Here is a 19,382-nt window from a genome sequence, read left to right on the forward strand (position 1 = left end):
TTTGATATGAAAATATTATGATATAATTAGATAAGATTTTAAATTAGTATTTTATTAATGGTTTATAATTAGAAAATAAAATAAGGATAAATACATTTTTTGAATTTTATATCTTATATTTAAGATGAATAAATATATTAAGTTAATTAATAATTTATTTAAAATGTTAAAATTTAATTTTTAAAATAATATTTTAAAAGAGAATGGTTATAATAACATCGGTATAACTCTTACTAAGTATTACACCGCTCAATAACTTTATATTAAAAGTGAATTTTATAAATTTAACCGTTAGAGTGAAAGTTTTTTACTCTTAGATCATATATACAAAATTTTATATTAATTCAAGATGATTTGATACTTCATTCTTGTAAAACAAAATTGACGTAATATATACATTTCAAAATATACTAAAATATGAACATTTTGATTACCTTCAAGTTGTTGTTCAATTTTAACAAAATTTGATATAAACATATAAAGTGATATGAACTTTCAATCTAATGGTTGGATTTTCAAAATTCACATTTAATATAAAGTTATTGAGTTGTGTAATACTAAGTAAAAATTACACTGGTGTTATTATAACCCTACTCATTTTAAAATATATAAATTATTATTTAAACTTTAAATTTATAATAAATAATTTAAATTGTATCATAATATTAATTTTAGATAGAAATAAGTAGAATGTTAATTATACAAGTAAGTATATATATAAATAAAGATTAATTAAATATAATATAATTATTATTATTGATAATATAATTATTATATATATTATTATGTTTTTATAACGGTCCGAATACACCGAAATGAGAAGGATTCAAAGATAGTATAAGTATGAGATTGTATAGTTGAGGATGACTTAAATGAATTAATTTGCACTATCTATACTGACAACATACATCTGCCTTTCGGTAGTTTATCTCATCAGAACTCTACGGTTAAACGTGCTTGACTTAGAGTAATATAGGGATGGGTGACCTTCTGGAAATTTTCCCAAAAATTGTGCGGTAAGGGCAAAACATGCTGAAAAGTGAAGTGTCGTGAAATAGAATCTTTGAAAGGCCAAATATGAGGGTTGTTACATTAATAAATTTATTAAATTAAACAAAAAAATTTTCGACGAATTTATTCGTCAGAATCATATAAAGATTTTCAAACAATTTTCGACGGATTAAATTTTTTCTGAGGGATTTTTTTTCAACACCCATTTTTTCGACGGATGCAAATCCGTCAAAAAAATGCGATTTTCTTGTAGTGATTGCATGATGTAGAACACTTTCACCGATTGTATAAATAGATTGAAGATTGGGTGTAAAAACAAAAATCACAAATTGTAGAGTTTTTGATCACAGAAACCACGCTAAACGTCATTTCTGGTGCTAAGCGTCAAGGTGACATAAAGTTGATAATGTTGTTTGTGATCCTCAGGCTAAGCGTGAGCCTGAGGCTTAGCGTGGCCCACGCTATGCGCCCAATATGGGACTAAGCGCCAGAGGCTCTGTTATGCTTCTTTCTTTCTTTGTTTCATGAATTCTATTAGTGCAATATGAATCATGTTACTTCTCTTTGGTGATCTATGATATGCAATGATGTGAATTTCTTGTGTTATTCAATGTCATCCTTCAATGAATGTAATTAATGAGTATGTGATGTGATAAAAATTGATATGGTGGAAGGACATGATAGTGTTATATGATAATGAGACATAATAATGTGATATTGAGAATGTATAAAGTCTTGATTTACATGCATCATTTGCATAACTGTTTTTAAGGGTACAATATGGAATACACCGTCAAGAAAGGCTCGCTTGTGTAAAAGCTTGGAGATTAATCCTTGGGGATAGCTTGATTTGTAACTCCCAGTCTCGCCCATTGTGTACATGGGATGTATCTTGCGCAGCTTAGCTATCCCGACCAGACCCTGTTAGTATGTCCTTCTAGTGAGAGTGCACAAAGAGTGCGTGACCCGACATGTTCTCCTAAACTACTCTATGTGTGTTGCTAGCGGCAATGCACCCGGTGTGTATTCCTACATCATAAGCCAAAGTGAGATGTTTCTCACTCCATTTTCTTTTGTGTTGTTTCTCTTTGGTTGTTATATAGGTGATCATTAGCATGAGACTGAGGATGTTGGTAATGAATCTTAAGCTTCAGTGTTGGGCTTTACTCTGATAAGATATGTGACATTGGGACGTAGATAGGATTCGATTGGGAGGTTATTTCTATTAAATTATTTTGAAAATCTTAGTTTTTTTTTGTAATTTCTACTAATTATATTATTTGTTTAAGTTATAAATATGGTGTTCCTTATTTAGACATGTTTGGCACTTAATTATGAAAGAATTATTTTATTTATATTTTATTAATTATGTGTTTATGATACATGAACTACTATTGACTAGCTTTATGAATTAAATTTGTAATTACTATAATTCACTAAATTTATGGAGTAGATTTGTCATTGTTTTAATATCGTAAATCCTTGAGTCAAAAAACAAATATTGTAAATCCCTATACTATAGTGATATCCTCTATCATAATTCATAAGCATTATGTTTCTTAATATCTTTTTATAGATCTATCATAGCTAGCTGTATATAACTGCTTATGGGTGTAATCTATCTCAAGTATATATATGTGATCGTATTAAAAAATTAACCACAATAATTAAATAGAAATTATGAAATTAACACAGCAATGACGACAACAAAAACATGACAGCTTATTTTAAATAGTATTATTCTCACGTTAATTTCTCATAAGATTCTATTACAACATTTATTCTCTATCTTCTCCCTTCATATATTTTCTTCCCTAGCTTTTTTCTTTTCAAGATTTTTCTAGTAAAATACAACTACACCGAAAGAAAGAAAATTCCAAACTACCCATAAATAGAAAGGACAAATGAAAAGAAACAAGCTAGTAGTTTGAATAACCAAACATATATAATTAATCTATATATGTTGCATTGAGAATCACGGTAGCAACCACCATCACCGTGAAAATCCCCGCAAGTAAAAGGAAAACTACCGAAACAAAGATTGTGGAAAAATTGTTGGGAAATATCATTGTCATATAGGGGTGTTCAAAAAAATTAAAAAAACTGAACTGAATTTAAAACTAGACCGAACCATTTTAAAAAAACTAGAACCAATTATAATAAAACTGAACCAGATTTAATTTTTTAAAATAATTAAAATGAAAAAACTGAACCTATTCTTTTAAAGGTTTGGTTTACTAATATATTTGGATTATAGCAATATGGCTCGCTCGCACGGACTCGGAGACGGAACTCTCACACTCACTCTATCTCTTGTTGCTCAGAGGATGTCTTAGGAGGAGTTTCTTATATTTTGTTGATTTGCGAATGCTCTTTTGTTCATTATGAGCCACTGGCAGAGCCATATATTTCTTTGGCCCCATATATTTCTTAAAACATATTAACAATTTATTTAAAACTGGTTTATTTCTTAAAATTGGCTCAAAAATTGGTTTGATTATGAATTGGTTTTAAATCGATTATAAACTTGTTTATTAAAGTAATTCAGTTTTAAACTGATTTGTTAAAGTGGTTCACATAATTTATAAACCAGTTTATTTTATTAAAATAGTTTGGTGCAGTTTGGTGTTGTTTTTTTAAAAAACCAAACTATGCACACCCCTATTGTCATAGAGAAGTAGTAGCTGGCTAACAGAAATCCCGTTGCTAAATACACTAGAAACCAGGTAATGTTCCTCCTCGGCAGAAGACTGATAATAGTGAGATTGATGCAATAAAGGCACACATATTTATAGTTGAAAATGCAATGAAGTTGTTGCTTGACATTATTGATTTCCCTTCACTCATAGATGAATTAGAAGCCATATGAGTGAGAGTGTTATTAGTTGTAGCATCAATCTGGTGAAGTCCACCAGGGGGACTCAATACTGCTTGATAAGTAGCAGTTGCAACAAGAGTGGTCACTACCAAATAAGCATTGCGTATCTCCTCTGACAAGTGCCCTCTAACACTAGACTTGCGAATTAGCCACTCTTTCGTGGATTGGATTAACGAATGAATTTTCTTAATCTTTGTAAGTTTGGCTAGCTCTAGCCTGAAATAATTTCTTCTTGATAACTTCGCTGCTTGTTAGGTCTAATGCTGTTTGACCCTGAAAATTTGTTGCATCTAAATCCTTCATAACCTTTATCAACAATTCGATTGCCTGTACTATCAACATTGTTAATATATATATCTGCGTCTGTGTGTGTGTTTCAATTGCCTGTACTATCAATAGATGGTTAATATATATATCTGCGTCTGTGTGTGGGTGCGTGCGTGCGTGGGTGTGTGTGATTATAATTATACCGGTGTAACATTTACCAAGTATTACACCGCTCAATAACTTTATATTAAATTTGAATTTTGTAAATTCAACCATTAGATTGAAAGTTCATATCAATTTATATGTGTATATCAAATTTTGTTAAAATTGAACAACAACTTGAAGGTAATCAAAGTATTCATATTTTATTATATTTTTAAATGAATATATTACATTAATTTTTTTTTATAAAAATAAAGTATCAAATCATTTTAGATTAATATAAAATATTGTATGTATGATCTAAGAATAAAGAAATTTCAATCTAACGGTTGGATTTACAAAATTCACATTTAATATAGTTATTAAGCAGTGTAATACTTGGTAAAAGTTACACCGGTATAATTATAACCCCCCTCATATATATATACATATATATAATCAACTCTTATATATTAAACAACAAAATCATCTTGCATGAAAACATATTTAGAGATTTTTTTTTTATTTTTTTTATCCAATTTGATTTTTATTTATTATAAATATTTATGAATTAGATTTTAATTTTTTTAAATTAAATCATTAAGAAATAAAAATAATATTTTACTATAATATAATCTATTTATAAAGCAATTAAAATATAATTTATATATTTAAAAATATTTATTTATAAAAATTTTAAATATAATTTATATATTTAAACATAATATTTATTTATATTTAATTAATTATAAATTTTAATTAAATATAATAAATATTTAATTTATATATTAAACATGATAAAATATTAGTTCAATTTAATTAAGAGTTGAGATGATATACATAAGATTTTATAATTGGATTTAGTGTTGTTGTTCTAATTCCTACATATCAAAAAATAAAGTCTTCCTCCACCCCCATGTGTTTCTAGTAAATAGTCAGGTTAATTATGGATTGATTTTTTATTTACCAGCAGGCATTTAAAACACTTATTTAGATCTACCAAAAACTTTTTTTTTTGTTTTTTACATAAAAATAATTTTCAAAAAATTTCATATACTCTATTTAGATAGTTAATTTTCTCTAATATGAAAATTTAATTGGTTTCCCTTTTAATTAGTTTTAAAAAACATTTTTTCTTTAATAAACTTGATTATATATATATAATATAAAAGAGATATCCTATTTATTTTAAAATCATTTTATTTTTATATAAACTACCTTTTAATCATTCTTTCTCCTATTGTTTTTATTTCATTGTGAAATTTACTCTTAAAATAGAAACGAAATAATTGTCTACTTTATCGAAATTAAATGTGGCAACTTTTTTAATAATTAAGTCATGAAGTGCATATTTTTTTAGTGATATAATAATAATGAAGAGATAAAATATAAGACTTCATATAAATTACTCAATCTTCGCTATTAAATTAAGCCTAATGGATTAAGAAAACTCTTATTATAGTTTCAATAAGCGTCTAATAGTCCTTATTATTTTTTTAATATTTACTCCAATTTTTAATTTTATGTGACGATATTATTTTAATTTTTATGCAAAGGAGTGAGACCTTCCCTCTTCTTGGCTCGGACAAGGTCTTTGTTGATATCTATGAGGCAAAGGACCATTCTATTGTTGCCTTGTTCTAGAGAAAGGTGGATGGGAGTGAGTCCTTGCGGGTTTAATTTTAAAGCAAATGAAGGTTTCAATGTCATAATTTCTGTAGCGAATTGGAGATGCCCTGCAGATGCAGCAATATGCAAAGGAGTCTCAACGAATGGTATTGAATCTATTAACTTAAGTTTCCAATTGGTTAACATATAACCCTAAATGATTTCAAATTAATGAAATCCTATTATTTTACTCTTTAACTATGAAAAAAGAAACATAATCCAGTTGAAGTTGAATCGAGCACAACCGTAACTTGTAAATAAAAGCATAAATGAAGATTAAGAAGAGAACAAAATATGCATATATATTATACATAACTAAAAATACAAGAACTCAAAGTGCAAACAATACTCCTTGATTCCCTTGGATAGTACCTTCTTAGCCTTCCATGGAAGAGAGAATACTATTAGAGAAGCTTCAAAATGATAATACGAAATACAAGTTGGAGAAGAGGGAATAAAAAAGAGCTAACTTTATTTATTTCAAAGATGCAAACTAAAGTATACTAATCCTTTATATTTGTATTAACTTATTTTATAATAGAAAATCCTTAATTAAGCAAATCCTAATTCACCATGCATTTTTTTAATTCCTAATCCACTCTACTAGAACAAATATAAATTATGGTGTCGTAATCCGAAAAATTCCGATATTACGAGATTGGTTTGAACTACTATTTTGAAAATTCTCATTAATTGAGAAATGTCCGGATGCCAGACTAATCCTCAAATAATGTATTTGAAAATAGGTTCATGGAGTCGTCACCAATGTTTTACTCAAAACATTGAATAAAGAACAGATTTGTGAAAATCCAATATTGGCCCTAATAATCAAAATTGGGTTGGAGAGTCGATTACGTGTGTGGAAGGTATTAATCACTTCCACAACGCCCTGAATCGGTATCTTATGACGAAGTTAGTAAAATAAGAATTAACGATTTAAATATTATTGATGATTATTTACATACATAGAATTTAAATTACACGAGTTGCCCTAAGACGTCTACATGATTATTCCTTTTGTTTAGAACAATGTTTATTAAAAAATGAAGTAGGGAAGGGAGAAAGATATTTATTGAAATACCTCTTGGTTGAGCTTTATTGGACCTTCAAATATGGAAATCTCTTAGGCATTTTTTGATTACACACTACAATGTACCTCACAAATATCAAGAAATACAAAGAGATGGAAAGAGAATTTTTGAGCTATTTAGGACTTTCTAGACGAAGTTTTTCCGATCCCTTGAGCAGTGCCTAATACTGCTATTTATAGACGTTAGAATTGACCAAAACGACCCGTTCTGGACCAATCCATTAAGAGTAAAATTTGAATATGAAACGGCTCATTTTGGAATCAAAATAGCCCATTCCGGATTTTAATTTTACTCATAACAACCTGTGTCAAAATGACTCATTCTGGACTGAGAACGGTCTGTTCCAGACTACTAAATCATCCTTGTTGGATTTTTGGGCCTTTTGATGTCATATTGTGTTGTTTCTGGATTTTTGGGAACTATTTTCCTTCATGCTTGATGTCCACTTCTTTGTTTGCGAGTCTGAATGAATTAGGTGTCTACATATGATAGACTATATATACACACATATGCATATATACATACATACATATATATATATATATATATATATATAACTTTGGTAGACTTTGAAAATAAAGAGAAGACTACATGAATTAATCTTTAATTTATAATAGAGTAACTCATAACAATTATATCAATACATACACTACAAAGAAAATGTAAGTTTAGTGGCGGTTTAATTGTGGGGGTCTTAGAAAACTGCTAGAAAATCCTGGGAATTATTTTAACCGCCAAAAACAATTATACAAGCCGCCACAATTTATTATAAACTTTTTATTATTTATATTTCTTTATTGAGTTTATGTCACATAAAGAAACAGAAATGGGAATGTGCATAAAACAAATGTGCGTTGAAAGAAACCCTAATCCCAACAAATTTTCAGTCAATATTCACAATCACAACACCAAATCGATTATCGCTACACAGAACAACAATGGAACATAGTGATACGGTTGTTGTCATTTAGACAAATGATGACGGCGACGCAGAAGGGTTTCTACATTCTTCGTGCCACCGCAATTCAGTGTGGAATCATCGCATGAATATTTGTGTAACACGAAGGCTTCATTAGAGAACATCGTCGTCGAGATTTGCTCTCAAGAGCCATCCCGAGCCCAAACCTCTCCTCACTCTTCGTCTCCAAGAGCTCCTCACTCAAACGTTCCTTCACTACATCACTCTTTGCCAAGTCCCTTACGTTAGGGTTTATTTTCATTTCCTCAATGCAACTTCTTATCGGTGTGTTTCAATTTTTTTTAGGTGAATCAATCAAGCTGTTATGTCTATTGAACTGAGATTACTTATTCCATGGTGCCTGATGATGGATGGGTTCAGTTTTTGAACCAAAAATGGGACAAGGACATAGTCATGGAGGAAATAATAACCAAGTTTCCAGAACTTAAGTGTCAGGTATAGTTTATAGGTGGTGATGAACTGATGGTGATCTCAATATTTGTTTCTAGATTGTATTCTTTGGTTCAGGTGTATAGTGTTTTTATTTTGGTTGCATGATAATTCTTTTGAGGTAGCATCTTAAAATGGTTTGATTCAAATTGATAGTGTAGGTAGAAACAGAACAATGACCGCACAAGGTTAGCTCTTATGTTGAGAAAGAAAAGGCTAAGTGTGTGACAGAGGCTCTCTTTTTGAGGATTTGGAAGGGAGTCGGGTAAATTATAATGAATTTATACTCATTTCTTTTGTCATGTAAAATTTCATGAGAAGTTCGAGTTTATAATTTGAACTTTTTAAATCTTACTTTGCATGTTTAACATTGTATGTATTTTGCATAATTTTTGGCAGTTGGATGTTAGAATAATATATAATGGAGGAATTGATTTGGATGTATTACCAAAAGGTGCTAGTAAAGGTCATGTTCTTCTTTCCTATTTGCTCAAAATAGTTTGAGACCATGGGAAAGAAACACTAATACTCTTGTTCTTGGTAATTTTGGAAATGATGTAGAGCTATTCAACATTCCAAGAGTTTATGGAATCATTCCATTAGTGAATCACATTTTTAATAATTTTTATGAAATAAAAATTTAGTCAGGTCAACTATTATATTTAATAATATTAGCAATTAGATTAAGCGTATGAATTTCATACGATTTTATCAAATTAATTTATTTTATTGTATAAAATATATTATATATGTAAATATATCTTGTTAGATAATTTATCTAAAAAAAATTTCAAAATATATGAAATTTGATATAGATGAACATGAATATAATATATTAAATATAATTTATATTTTAAAAAAATATTAAAAATATTATTTCATTAATTTAACAATGAATTTATTTTAATATATAAATTACATGTTAAGTTTAAAATATAAAATCATTTTTAGTCATGAGTAATTTATTTTAAAATATTAAAGTTTATTTTATAGATAAATATAATAAAAATGAAATTAGGTAAAAAAAAATTAAAATTGTTAACGAATAATAATCCTTAAAATTGATCTGTGAATTTTGTGTGGGATGGAATTTAGTTCGTAGGCTCTTCCGTTTTCAATCCTTTCTGGGTTCCCACTCTACGCTACCACCCATACCGTATTCCAACCCGACCCGTGTCGACTACTGCCCCGTCTCATATTTATTACGGTAATGAAATTAAAAAAACAAAAAAAAAAAACTTTAAAAAGTGTGTTCTTTTATCATCAGATTTGATCTTTATTGGTATAAGAAATTCTTTGAAAATTATCAATGTCGTAATGAAGTTTTGAATTAATTAAAGTTTTTTTTAATAAAAAATATTAAATTATATTTTTATTATTTATTTTATTTATTAGATTTATTTTACTCTTTTATCTTTTAAAATTATTATTATAATTTTTATCTCTTAAATTTGGATTAATTATGCCATTTTAAAATAATTATTTTTTTATTTTAGCCTATTGCTAAATATTTATTATGTATATAACCCACAATCCATTAATGTTATAGTTTCAAAATTAGTGAATCACCTTTTTAATAATTTTTATGAAATACAAATTTAGTTGGATCAAATATTATATTTAATAGTATTATCAATTAGATTAAGTGTATAAATTTCAAACGATTTCAATAACTCATCAAATTAATTTATTTTATAGTATTATATTTCATTAATTGAAATGATTTAATGACAAATAATTATATATATTATTTTTATATCTTATCATTTATCGATACATAATATTTAATGTGTCTTTTTATATTAAAAAGATGGATATTTAAAATAAAATTTATAAAATTTAACATTATAAATTATTCAATAATATGTAATCTGATAACTCAAAAATTAAGTTATAAAATGATAATTATATTTATTTATATACTCTAACACATCTTACATACAAGATAAATTCATAAGTTTGTTGAAAGATAAATTTATATTCTAGTCACGATTTTAAAATTATATAAAGAAGAAAAAAAATCGTGTACCTCATGTTAAAGGAAGTATATATAAAATTGTTAATAAAATATAAGTTTATTAAGATAATATACATAATACTTCAAAAAAAAAATTTTAAATTCTAATAATACAAAAAATTGTCTTGTTGATTGCGACGGTTTATACTAAACCGTCACAATGCTGAAAAGTTTGTGACGGTTTATGACTAACTGTCGCAATGTTAAAAAAAAATTGTGACGGTTTATGATTAACTATCGCAATGTTAAAAAACTTTTGCGACGGTTTACTATAAACCGTCACAATGTTGAACAATTTTGCGACGATTTTGAAAAACTGTCGTATGAAGGGTCGCAATATCAAAGCGATAGATTCAAGAAAATCGTCGCAATTTGTCCGTCACAATTTATCATTTTCCTTGTAATAAATGTAAATGATGCTTTAGATTATCGGAGGAGAAAAGCTTTGAGTTAACCAAGAAAGAACCATCATGTTGCATCTTGCCATGCATTGTAATGAATATTATCTTCAGGTGGCATATATTGTTATTGATGAACTTCGACTTATTCTTGGAAATAAGAGAATTTTTCATGATGCGGCTCCAATGGTAATAATTGGATCTATATACATTGGTTGACTAACCAGAATAGCACCTGAATTTTCTCTGGGCTGGAGATAGTAAGGATTATAGGGATTTCGCGATTGATCCAAGAACAAAAATGAAGCACCATGAACGATATGTAGAATATTAATTATGTGGAAGAAACTATTTTCTCCGGATACCATAATGGAGAATGGTAACAGAGAAAGAATTATATTGATGTTACCAAAAGAATAACAATACAAATTAAATGACTTATTTAAGCCAAATTACGTAACGTGAAAAAAGTATCCAGGTTAAAAGCTAATATCTCGTAATAGGCTAAAACAAAGTATAACAATAATAACTATTACGATGATTAATATAGATCTTAATTAATAGATATATAAAAGAGAGGAGATATGCAAACTAAATGAAAATACATATATAAGAACTCAAAGTCAAAACAACACTTCTTGATTCCCTTGGATGGAATACCTTCTTAGCCTTCCGTGGACACCCTTGTTAAGAGAGAGCTTTTTGAATCCAAAAAGACAAACCTAAACAAAAATCTACTGTGTATATTCGTCCTTTAAATTTGTATTAACCTACTTATAATGGCAAATTTTTAAATAAATCCTAATTCACCCAAAAAAAAAAAATTCCCGATCATACCTAATATCCACTCTAGTTGAAAATTATGGTATCACTTTGGTAGAAGACGAGACTATACCAAAAAAATAAAAATAAAAATAGAGGAGACTGTACTACTTTGTCACGCATACTACATGAATTGATCATTTATTTATAATAAAATAATTCAACCATTACATCAACACTGGATAAAAATACTACTATATTGACATAATATTAATACTAATGATAAATGTCCTGTAGTTGTACATAAGAAAGAATAACATACTTTTAATAAAGATAATCTTTCTTAATATACACAACTAGAATAGTTCAGACTATTTTTTAATTATTATTTCTAACACAACACTCAACAGTACTACTAGTCAAATTTGCAGCAATGCCACACTTACCATAGATTTCTTCCTATATCAATATTCCTTGTTTCCACTTTCCTCTTTTTATAATGATGCTTAAGTCTCTTGTACACTATCGAAAATGTCCATTGTATCCCCGAATGCAAGGTGACGAATAAACACATCATAATTAAATTGACAATTTGGGTAGCATTAGTGGGGGATATGACCTTCATAGAATAGAGATAGCAGTATGCAAACCAAAACATTGGTGTGATCAATATACTACCCACTATCCCACTTGGCGTCAGAATATGAATAGTCACAGTTGAAACCAAAATGCAAAGCGAATTTATAATCGATAAGGTCAAGAAATCACCTTCATTCAGAACAGAAGTTCCAGCATTTCCTTCTGTAGCAGTAGAATTCGAAGAAGTGGTGTTAATATTATTATTGTCAGCACTAGCTTGAAAAACTCCACCAGGGGGACTTAACACTGATTGATAAGTAGCGGTTGCAATAAGAGCAGCAACTATAAGCAAAGCATTGCGTTGATCCTCCGTAATATCCCTTCTAATGCGAAGTATAAATATAACTATTTTTTCCATTAATGTGATGTTCCATTTTAGAATATCCACAAGGGTGGGAGCATCAGTTACTGATGAACCACGTTTTGCACCAGCCTTCACTAATATTTTCTTTATCTCTGCGCTAGTTGCTATGTCTAGTGCTGTTAACTTCTCCAAATTCTTTGCCTTCAAGTCTATTTTAGTCTTCAGTAACAACTCAAGTGCCTGTCCCACCAAAGGTTTGATGAAAGAAAATAAATCTTTGAACATCTCCGAATGACATTGCTTATAAGGTTATTAAGTGTGAGAACCAAATCTCATTTTCTTTATAACTAACTTCCATTCTCTATTTCTTTTATTCATTTTTATTTTAGAAACATGTAGAGAGGCAAGAGTCCATCTCTTTCTCCTAATATGTAAAGATAAAATGAAAGTAATTTAAATGGTGGGAGGGAATTTGTTTAGTTATTTACAAAGATATACAATGTGACACATAAAAAAAGTAGATAATAATATATTAAAAATATTTAATCGAGAGAATAAAAAAAAAAGTGAACTAAAAATAAATATGTGGAAGCAATATTTATGTTATAAATTTGATTCTTTTACTATATTCTAAATTATAAAAAAATAATATATAATTTTATGAGAGAAAATTAAAAGGTTTATGGGGGGCGAATTGTCCAATAATACTTATGGACGTGAATCCGTCCTTGATGATATATAGGTATTAATTCCCTATTATGTGTCTATAAAAATAGTATACAAGATTCAACATAAATTGAACTATTAAAATCAACTTAGTAATAAATATTAGAGTAATATGTATATAGTAGTAATTATGGAATAGATTGTCAATCTAATTTCAATAGATAAAAATAAAGATTGTATATAAATTAATTACCTTTAATCAAACTTTAGTTTTGATAATGAATTCGTAAAGATAACTGATTAAGTCTCTATAATTTTACTAATTAAAATTTACAATTAAATCTAATTTTTTTCCGTACTTTATATATTTTCATGTTGATTTGTATTGAAGATAAAATAAATGATCTATAATCTTATTAAAAATCATTAAAGGGGTCAGTAGTTAACTTTGATTTTACATGAAATCGTAATTTATCTCGATCTAAACTTTAAGTAAAAGATTATATATATATAAAAAAAAAAACTAAAATAATTTCTGATAAGGGTACCTTTGAGTCATTCAGGAGTGCGGAAACATGCAAAATGGTGTTACCAGCGTCATCCTTCCAATTTAATATTGTTTTTTCTATCTGAATGGCATTGGTCTGGCATGTTCTCTTGAGCCATCCAACTAAGAGTTGAAGAGCCTCATACTGTTGATATCTCACTGCAATATGAAGTGCAGTCTCACTTCTAATACTCACATCTTCAATAGAATCTGGACAAGCCAAGAGAAAGTTACCTAAAAGTTCAACTTCTCCAATTTGACTTGCAAAATGCAAAGGAGTGACACCTTCCCTCCCTTTAACCCTGACCAATTCTTTGTTCACATCTACAAAGCGAACCACCATTCTCTTGTGGCCATGTTGCATAGCCAGGTGCATAGGTGTGAATCCTTGTGGATTTAACTTCCATGCAAATGAAGGTTTCAGCCTCATAATCTCAACCGCGAACCCTATGTTACCAAATGATGCAGCAACATGTAATGGTGTCTCAACAAATGATATTGAATCTATGTGGTCCAAAACTTGTGGATCCTCCTCGATGACTGAGTAGAGAAGGTTTATATCTCCATCTTCAGCTGCTGTTTTCAGCTTATTATCACTCGTTGTGTTCGTGTTTGAAGCCATAATTCTCTTGGATGATGATGGAGCATGAAAATTTTATATATATATACCAGCATGCTATGTTCAAAGCTATTCTTGATAATAAATAAGCATGTTTGAAGTTGTTCATAAGTCATATTTGCATTATCTGCTTTTTTTTTTCCCCTTTTAATATTTAAATATCCATTCTTATAGTTGAATCATACCAAAATTCGGAAATGTTAGAAGTTTCAAAATGTCTTTTCACACATTTAAATATCTATACAAGAGAAGCAGTCAGAGGTAATGTATGTAGATGATTTAGATCATATAATAAAGAAAATTGAAAGGAATATAAAAGGTATGGTTTAAAAATTAGGATATTTTTATAAAAAAAAAAATCAAAATGAAGGGAATGGAAAAGTATATATTAATTGCTCGATCATTATCCCTTTAACCTATGTCAAAATATTTTTAAAAAAATCCAAATCCATATTAATTATAGGCCAGATCTTTTTAGTCTACGTAATATATATATTAGTTTTTCCCTTTTGGTCCTAAAAGCTTTTTTTGATTACATTTTAAGTCACTAGTGCAAAAAAATGACATAAGGCATCGGAATTTAAAATGGATCAAAATGAAATTTAAAATCAGTTGAATGATTTTGAAGCAATTATAAAATTGATTATGATGATTACCAATTTCGTAAGTAACACCTACTAAATTGTTCCAGAAGAACCATTTTTAAAGGTTCTAACATTTGATCTAACCTAAACTTGTCCCCTTTCATTTTCAGTATTCAACTCTAGCTGGTGGTGTGTGTGACTGAGGCAGTGCAGATTTATTAGCAGCTAGCTTAATCAAAAGCTTCCTGTAATAGTCTTTGCAGCGACATGCTGATCGATCAAATCGGTGAAGGCAAAAATATTGCAAGGAGCCTATGTTTGTGCGTTTGGAACACAAATCTGGTTTGGTTTTGTGGTGACACGTCATGCATAAACATAAAACCTAAAAAAGTAACGATGGGGACGAAAGAAAATCCAAAGATACCAAAAGTTAAACAAAAAAAATTTAGTAATAAAAAAAACAAGTATATTATAAATTCAAAAATATATTTAACCCTTAATTATTATCGAATTGTGTAACAGATGAATTTATATCTAAGGACTATATTAGATTAATATTTTTTTAAAAAATTATTATAAAAAAGTTTTATGATATTTAATTAAAAAAAATTAATATAAAAAATTATGTGGTAATTAATTAAAAATCGAGTTTTTTTTAAGAGTAACATTCAATTAAAAAAAATTCACTTAAAAAAAGTTTATTGATATTTAACAAGAAATTTTAATAGATTATTTTAAATAATAATTTTTTTTTGAGATTTTTAGTAAAATTTATATATAATTCATCCATATAACAATCTTACAAAAACTTTTGAAATTTTGTATAATTTTTTCCCTTCTATTTATCCTCTCTCTATTACACACATTTTTCTTGCTCCCCGCTCTTCTCTTTCCTTATCTCGTCTTTTCTTTTCTCTCTCTTTTCTTGACTCCTCCTCCCTCTTTCTTCTTTTCTCTCCTTCTCTCTCTCTCCTATTTTATTCTCTTCTCTTCTCTTTCTCTTTCTCCTGTCCCTTTCAACTCATTAAATCAAGTCAATTTTGACACTTCTATTAATTAATGAATATCATAAATTTAAATATATTTTTCAAATTCAAAAGCATGAATAAGAAAATATCAATGCATAAAAAACTATATATAAAAAAATATTATTTAAAAGAATATGAAAAATTGTGTATTAAAAGATTGAAAAATTGTATTAATTTTATCTGTCTTTATTCAAATTTTATCGTTTATGTTATTTTCTATTAATTGTATTAATTTTTAAGAGTCCACATTGCCCTTTGAAATCTCATAAAATCCTTTCAAATTTGATAAATTCTTATGATATAAATTGATTAAAATTCATATTACAAAATATTAATTAAAAAAATCTTTTAAAAAAATTCTTAAAAATTATTATATTCCTATAAAAATCTTTAAAAAAAATCTTAAAATTCATTACATTATTAAAAAGTGTTTTAAAATTTACAAGATGTTATCGTGCTAAAATAATTTTATAAATATAAATCGAATTCATTAAAAAAAATGTATAATTATATAATGGGCGAGGAGTTTGAGTTACAATAATATATTGACAGAATAATTTGGTTCCAATTTAATATATAATTTTTTTACATAAATAATATATAGCTGTATTTCTCTTTTGAGACGATGAGCCATGTCATTAATTCCCTTATGATTTTGCGGATTCTATAATCACATAACTCAAATATTTCAACAATTATATATATATATATATTATTCTTACTAATATTGATTGATACAAGTGATAACGACTTATATTTTTTAACTAAGTTGTTCAAGATTTAAATGTTAGTTTTTAAATCCTAGTTTTAGATATGAAATAAATTATATCGAGAGAAAAATACTCTAAATTAATACATGGTTACCCGAAAAAAAAATCTATATGCTTTTTTTACTGTAATTTTTTAATTTTTTTATAACCAGTTCAAAATATCTATCAATTTTGTTAATTATTAATTTTTATCATTAAATTTGAGTGAACACCTTTAATAAAATTTTTATTTTCAATCACATTTTTTTATTGACAACACTCAAATTAATTAAAATTTTATTTTAAAAAATTAAAATCTAATTTCATTCGCACTAACATAACATATTGTTGATATATTATCTTTATGTTTAGTGTGAGGTATAAATTATAAAACCTTTAAATTGAGGCAATAAGATTGTACCACACTACTACCACATGTCCCCGAGTTCAAATTAAGGTTGCTGTACTTTTTCTTATTACCGAATTTTGTCTCTTGTGGGTTGCTTCCTCAATTTCCATGCCTCTTCTTTTTCCAGGATCAAGTGTCTTAATGTTCTAATACACAAGTCGCATGTTTATAGGGTCGTGAAGCTAATTTATTTATAAAAAAAATTCAGTGCGTGTAGAAGCAACTTTCTTAATTTTTTTTATTATTCTATTTTATATAGGAGCAAACCGCGTTTAGTCCTGCTCTTGGGCCCCATATCCTTGGTGATCAGAATTCTCCAAAATAATAAATAAATAAGTGAAAGATAAGAATATTATAAAAAAAAAATAAAAAAAAAATACTATGTACGTATGATGGTTAACTTGTTCAAATTACTCAATTATTATTATCTTTTTTCAAAAACAGTATCGTCATGCATATCGATCCTCGCTAGATAAAAGAATTCAATACTCATTCCTGAACATTCTTTATTTCAATAATGGATGAAGTTTCAATTTGATTATCGGAATTACTATGTCACAGGCTCACAGGTTACCCGTAAAGACATTACTTAATTATGTCTAGATATTCTCCATTTTAAAAACTGTCAAATTAAGTTTAGTTAATATTAATGTAAACACGCTTAGAGATAGCTACGTAAGTGTCTGAATCAAATTCAATCTTTACTGAATTAAAAATGATCTTCTCGTGGAATATATATGTAGCCACTTCAAATACCATTTTCCATGACAATTTCTAAAATCAAAGCAATTTTGAAAGTCAAAACCGAAGAGGTAGAATGTGGAAAGCCCTCACATTCTAGCACACACCATCACACACGTGGAGTAAAAAATTTGCTTTGAAACCATAATTTATACGTACCCAGAAATTAAGTCAAATACAGACATGCTACCATGACACAATTTGCAAAGATTGAAAATATAAAATTTGATAACTATGGTTATTAATTTAACAGATGTAAAAGAAAATTAATATTCAATTGCTGTCCTTGAACTTTCTATGTGATGATTCTACGTACACAACAAACTATAAAATTTGCAGCAATGCTATTCCTATTTCCTGCTATACTATTCCACGTTTTGATTTCCCTTTTCTTATCATGATCGATGCTGAAGTCTCTTTTAAACTTTGGTCAATGACCAAGATGTTGCCACGTACAAGAAGTTGAATAAGAGCCTATGTAGTAAGCCTTCCTGCGCTACATCATGTCACATGAGCTCTTTTCTACTTTATGGGTTGTTTAAATTTTAGCAAAGTTGTTTGTAGAAGTTCCGGTGCTAAAATTTAAACAACCCATAAAATGAAAAAGAGTTGATGTGATATGATATAACAGAAGGGATTGTTTATAAGCAACCATTACTAAAAATGCTCTAATGCCAAAATATAATTGGCAAGCAAGTGAAGTGGCATAGTTAGGCATAGAATAGGGTGTTAGAAATAATAATTAGAAAATAAAGAGTTGTTGCTGCAAGTTAATATGTATTATTATTTTGTGACAACCAAGTAAATGTAATTGAGAGATTATTATTATTACGTAAATTTAATGTATTAATAAAATGTGATGTAATGGTTAAGGGTACTCTCTAGTCATATTGAACTAGATAATGTGCAATTTCTATTGCGACCTTATTATCAAAACAAATTAATCTCTGTTTTTGGGTCCAAATCCAATTTCAGTTAATAATCTTCTACCTACAATAACTCAGTCCTTGGAACATTCCTTGAAATTCTGCTTCAATGCTAGATAAAGCTACAATAACTTTCTACTTCTTGCTTCGTCATCATACTAGATTACCTCCAACAAAGGTGAAATATCCTAGCTAGTGTAGATTTTCTAAAAGACAATCCAATATATATTTGTTTAGTCTTCTGCATTTTCATAATTTATTCTTCGAGAACATAGGTTCTCTCACTAGTGTAAACGAGATCTCTTAAGTCAGTTAAAGTAGACATTTTATGTTAGTTGTACAATCGAGTCAGATGTCGGCGACATAAAATACAACATCCGTTATATTATAACCGACGTAACATTGTCGAAAAAAAAAATCATGCTCCCCTCTGCTAAGCCACACTTTTCCAACAACACGCCTAGCTAAATCAATTTCATCATATACTTTCTCCTGCTTACATCTTTGGTATCGTTATCTGTTGGAAATT

General features: G+C 28.1%; 2 protein-coding genes across 2 annotated transcripts; both read right to left on the reverse strand.

The window, feature by feature from the left end:
- Positions 1–3,192: 3,192 nt before the first annotated feature.
- On the reverse strand, positions 3,193–7,142 carry LOC145950313 (uncharacterized). Its single transcript, XM_083061397.1, has 2 exons — positions 5,840–7,142; positions 3,193–4,140 (listed from the first exon to the last, which is right to left on the reverse strand). The coding sequence occupies exons 1-2, from the start codon at positions 6,110–6,112 to the stop codon at positions 3,727–3,729; spliced, it is 687 nt and encodes a 228-aa protein (XP_082917523.1). The 5' UTR covers positions 6,113–7,142; the 3' UTR covers positions 3,193–3,726.
- Positions 7,143–7,732: 590 nt separating this feature from the next.
- LOC114914888 (ankyrin repeat-containing protein BDA1) lies at positions 7,733–16,054 on the reverse strand. Its single transcript, XM_029268800.2, has 2 exons — positions 13,799–16,054; positions 7,733–12,824 (listed from the first exon to the last, which is right to left on the reverse strand). The coding sequence occupies exons 1-2, from the start codon at positions 14,417–14,419 to the stop codon at positions 12,084–12,086; spliced, it is 1,362 nt and encodes a 453-aa protein (XP_029124633.2). The 5' UTR covers positions 14,420–16,054; the 3' UTR covers positions 7,733–12,083.
- Positions 16,055–19,382: the final 3,328 nt, after the last annotated feature.

This window comes from Cajanus cajan, chromosome 8 (genome assembly GCF_000230855.2).
Source record: "Cajanus cajan strain Asha chromosome 8, NIPB_CcT2T_4, whole genome shotgun sequence".
Lineage (NCBI taxonomy): Eukaryota > Viridiplantae > Streptophyta > Magnoliopsida > Fabales > Fabaceae > Cajanus > Cajanus cajan.

Excerpts from the sequence above, each read along its gene's own strand:
- LOC145950313 (XM_083061397.1), bottom strand. The coding sequence starts at position 6,112 with ATGTTAACCAATTGGAAACTTAAGTTAATAGATTCAATACCATTCGTT. Across the intron at positions 4,141-5,839 it reads TCACTCCTTTGCATAAAAAT|CAAGCAGCGAAGTTATCAAG; the intron begins TAAAATAATATC and ends CATTAGACCTAA.
- LOC114914888 (XM_029268800.2), bottom strand. The coding sequence starts at position 14,419 with ATGGCTTCAAACACGAACACAACGAGTGATAATAAGCTGAAAACAGCA. Across the intron at positions 12,825-13,798 it reads CACTCCTGAATGACTCAAAG|GCACTTGAGTTGTTACTGAA; the intron begins GTACCCTTATCA and ends TTGGTGGGACAG.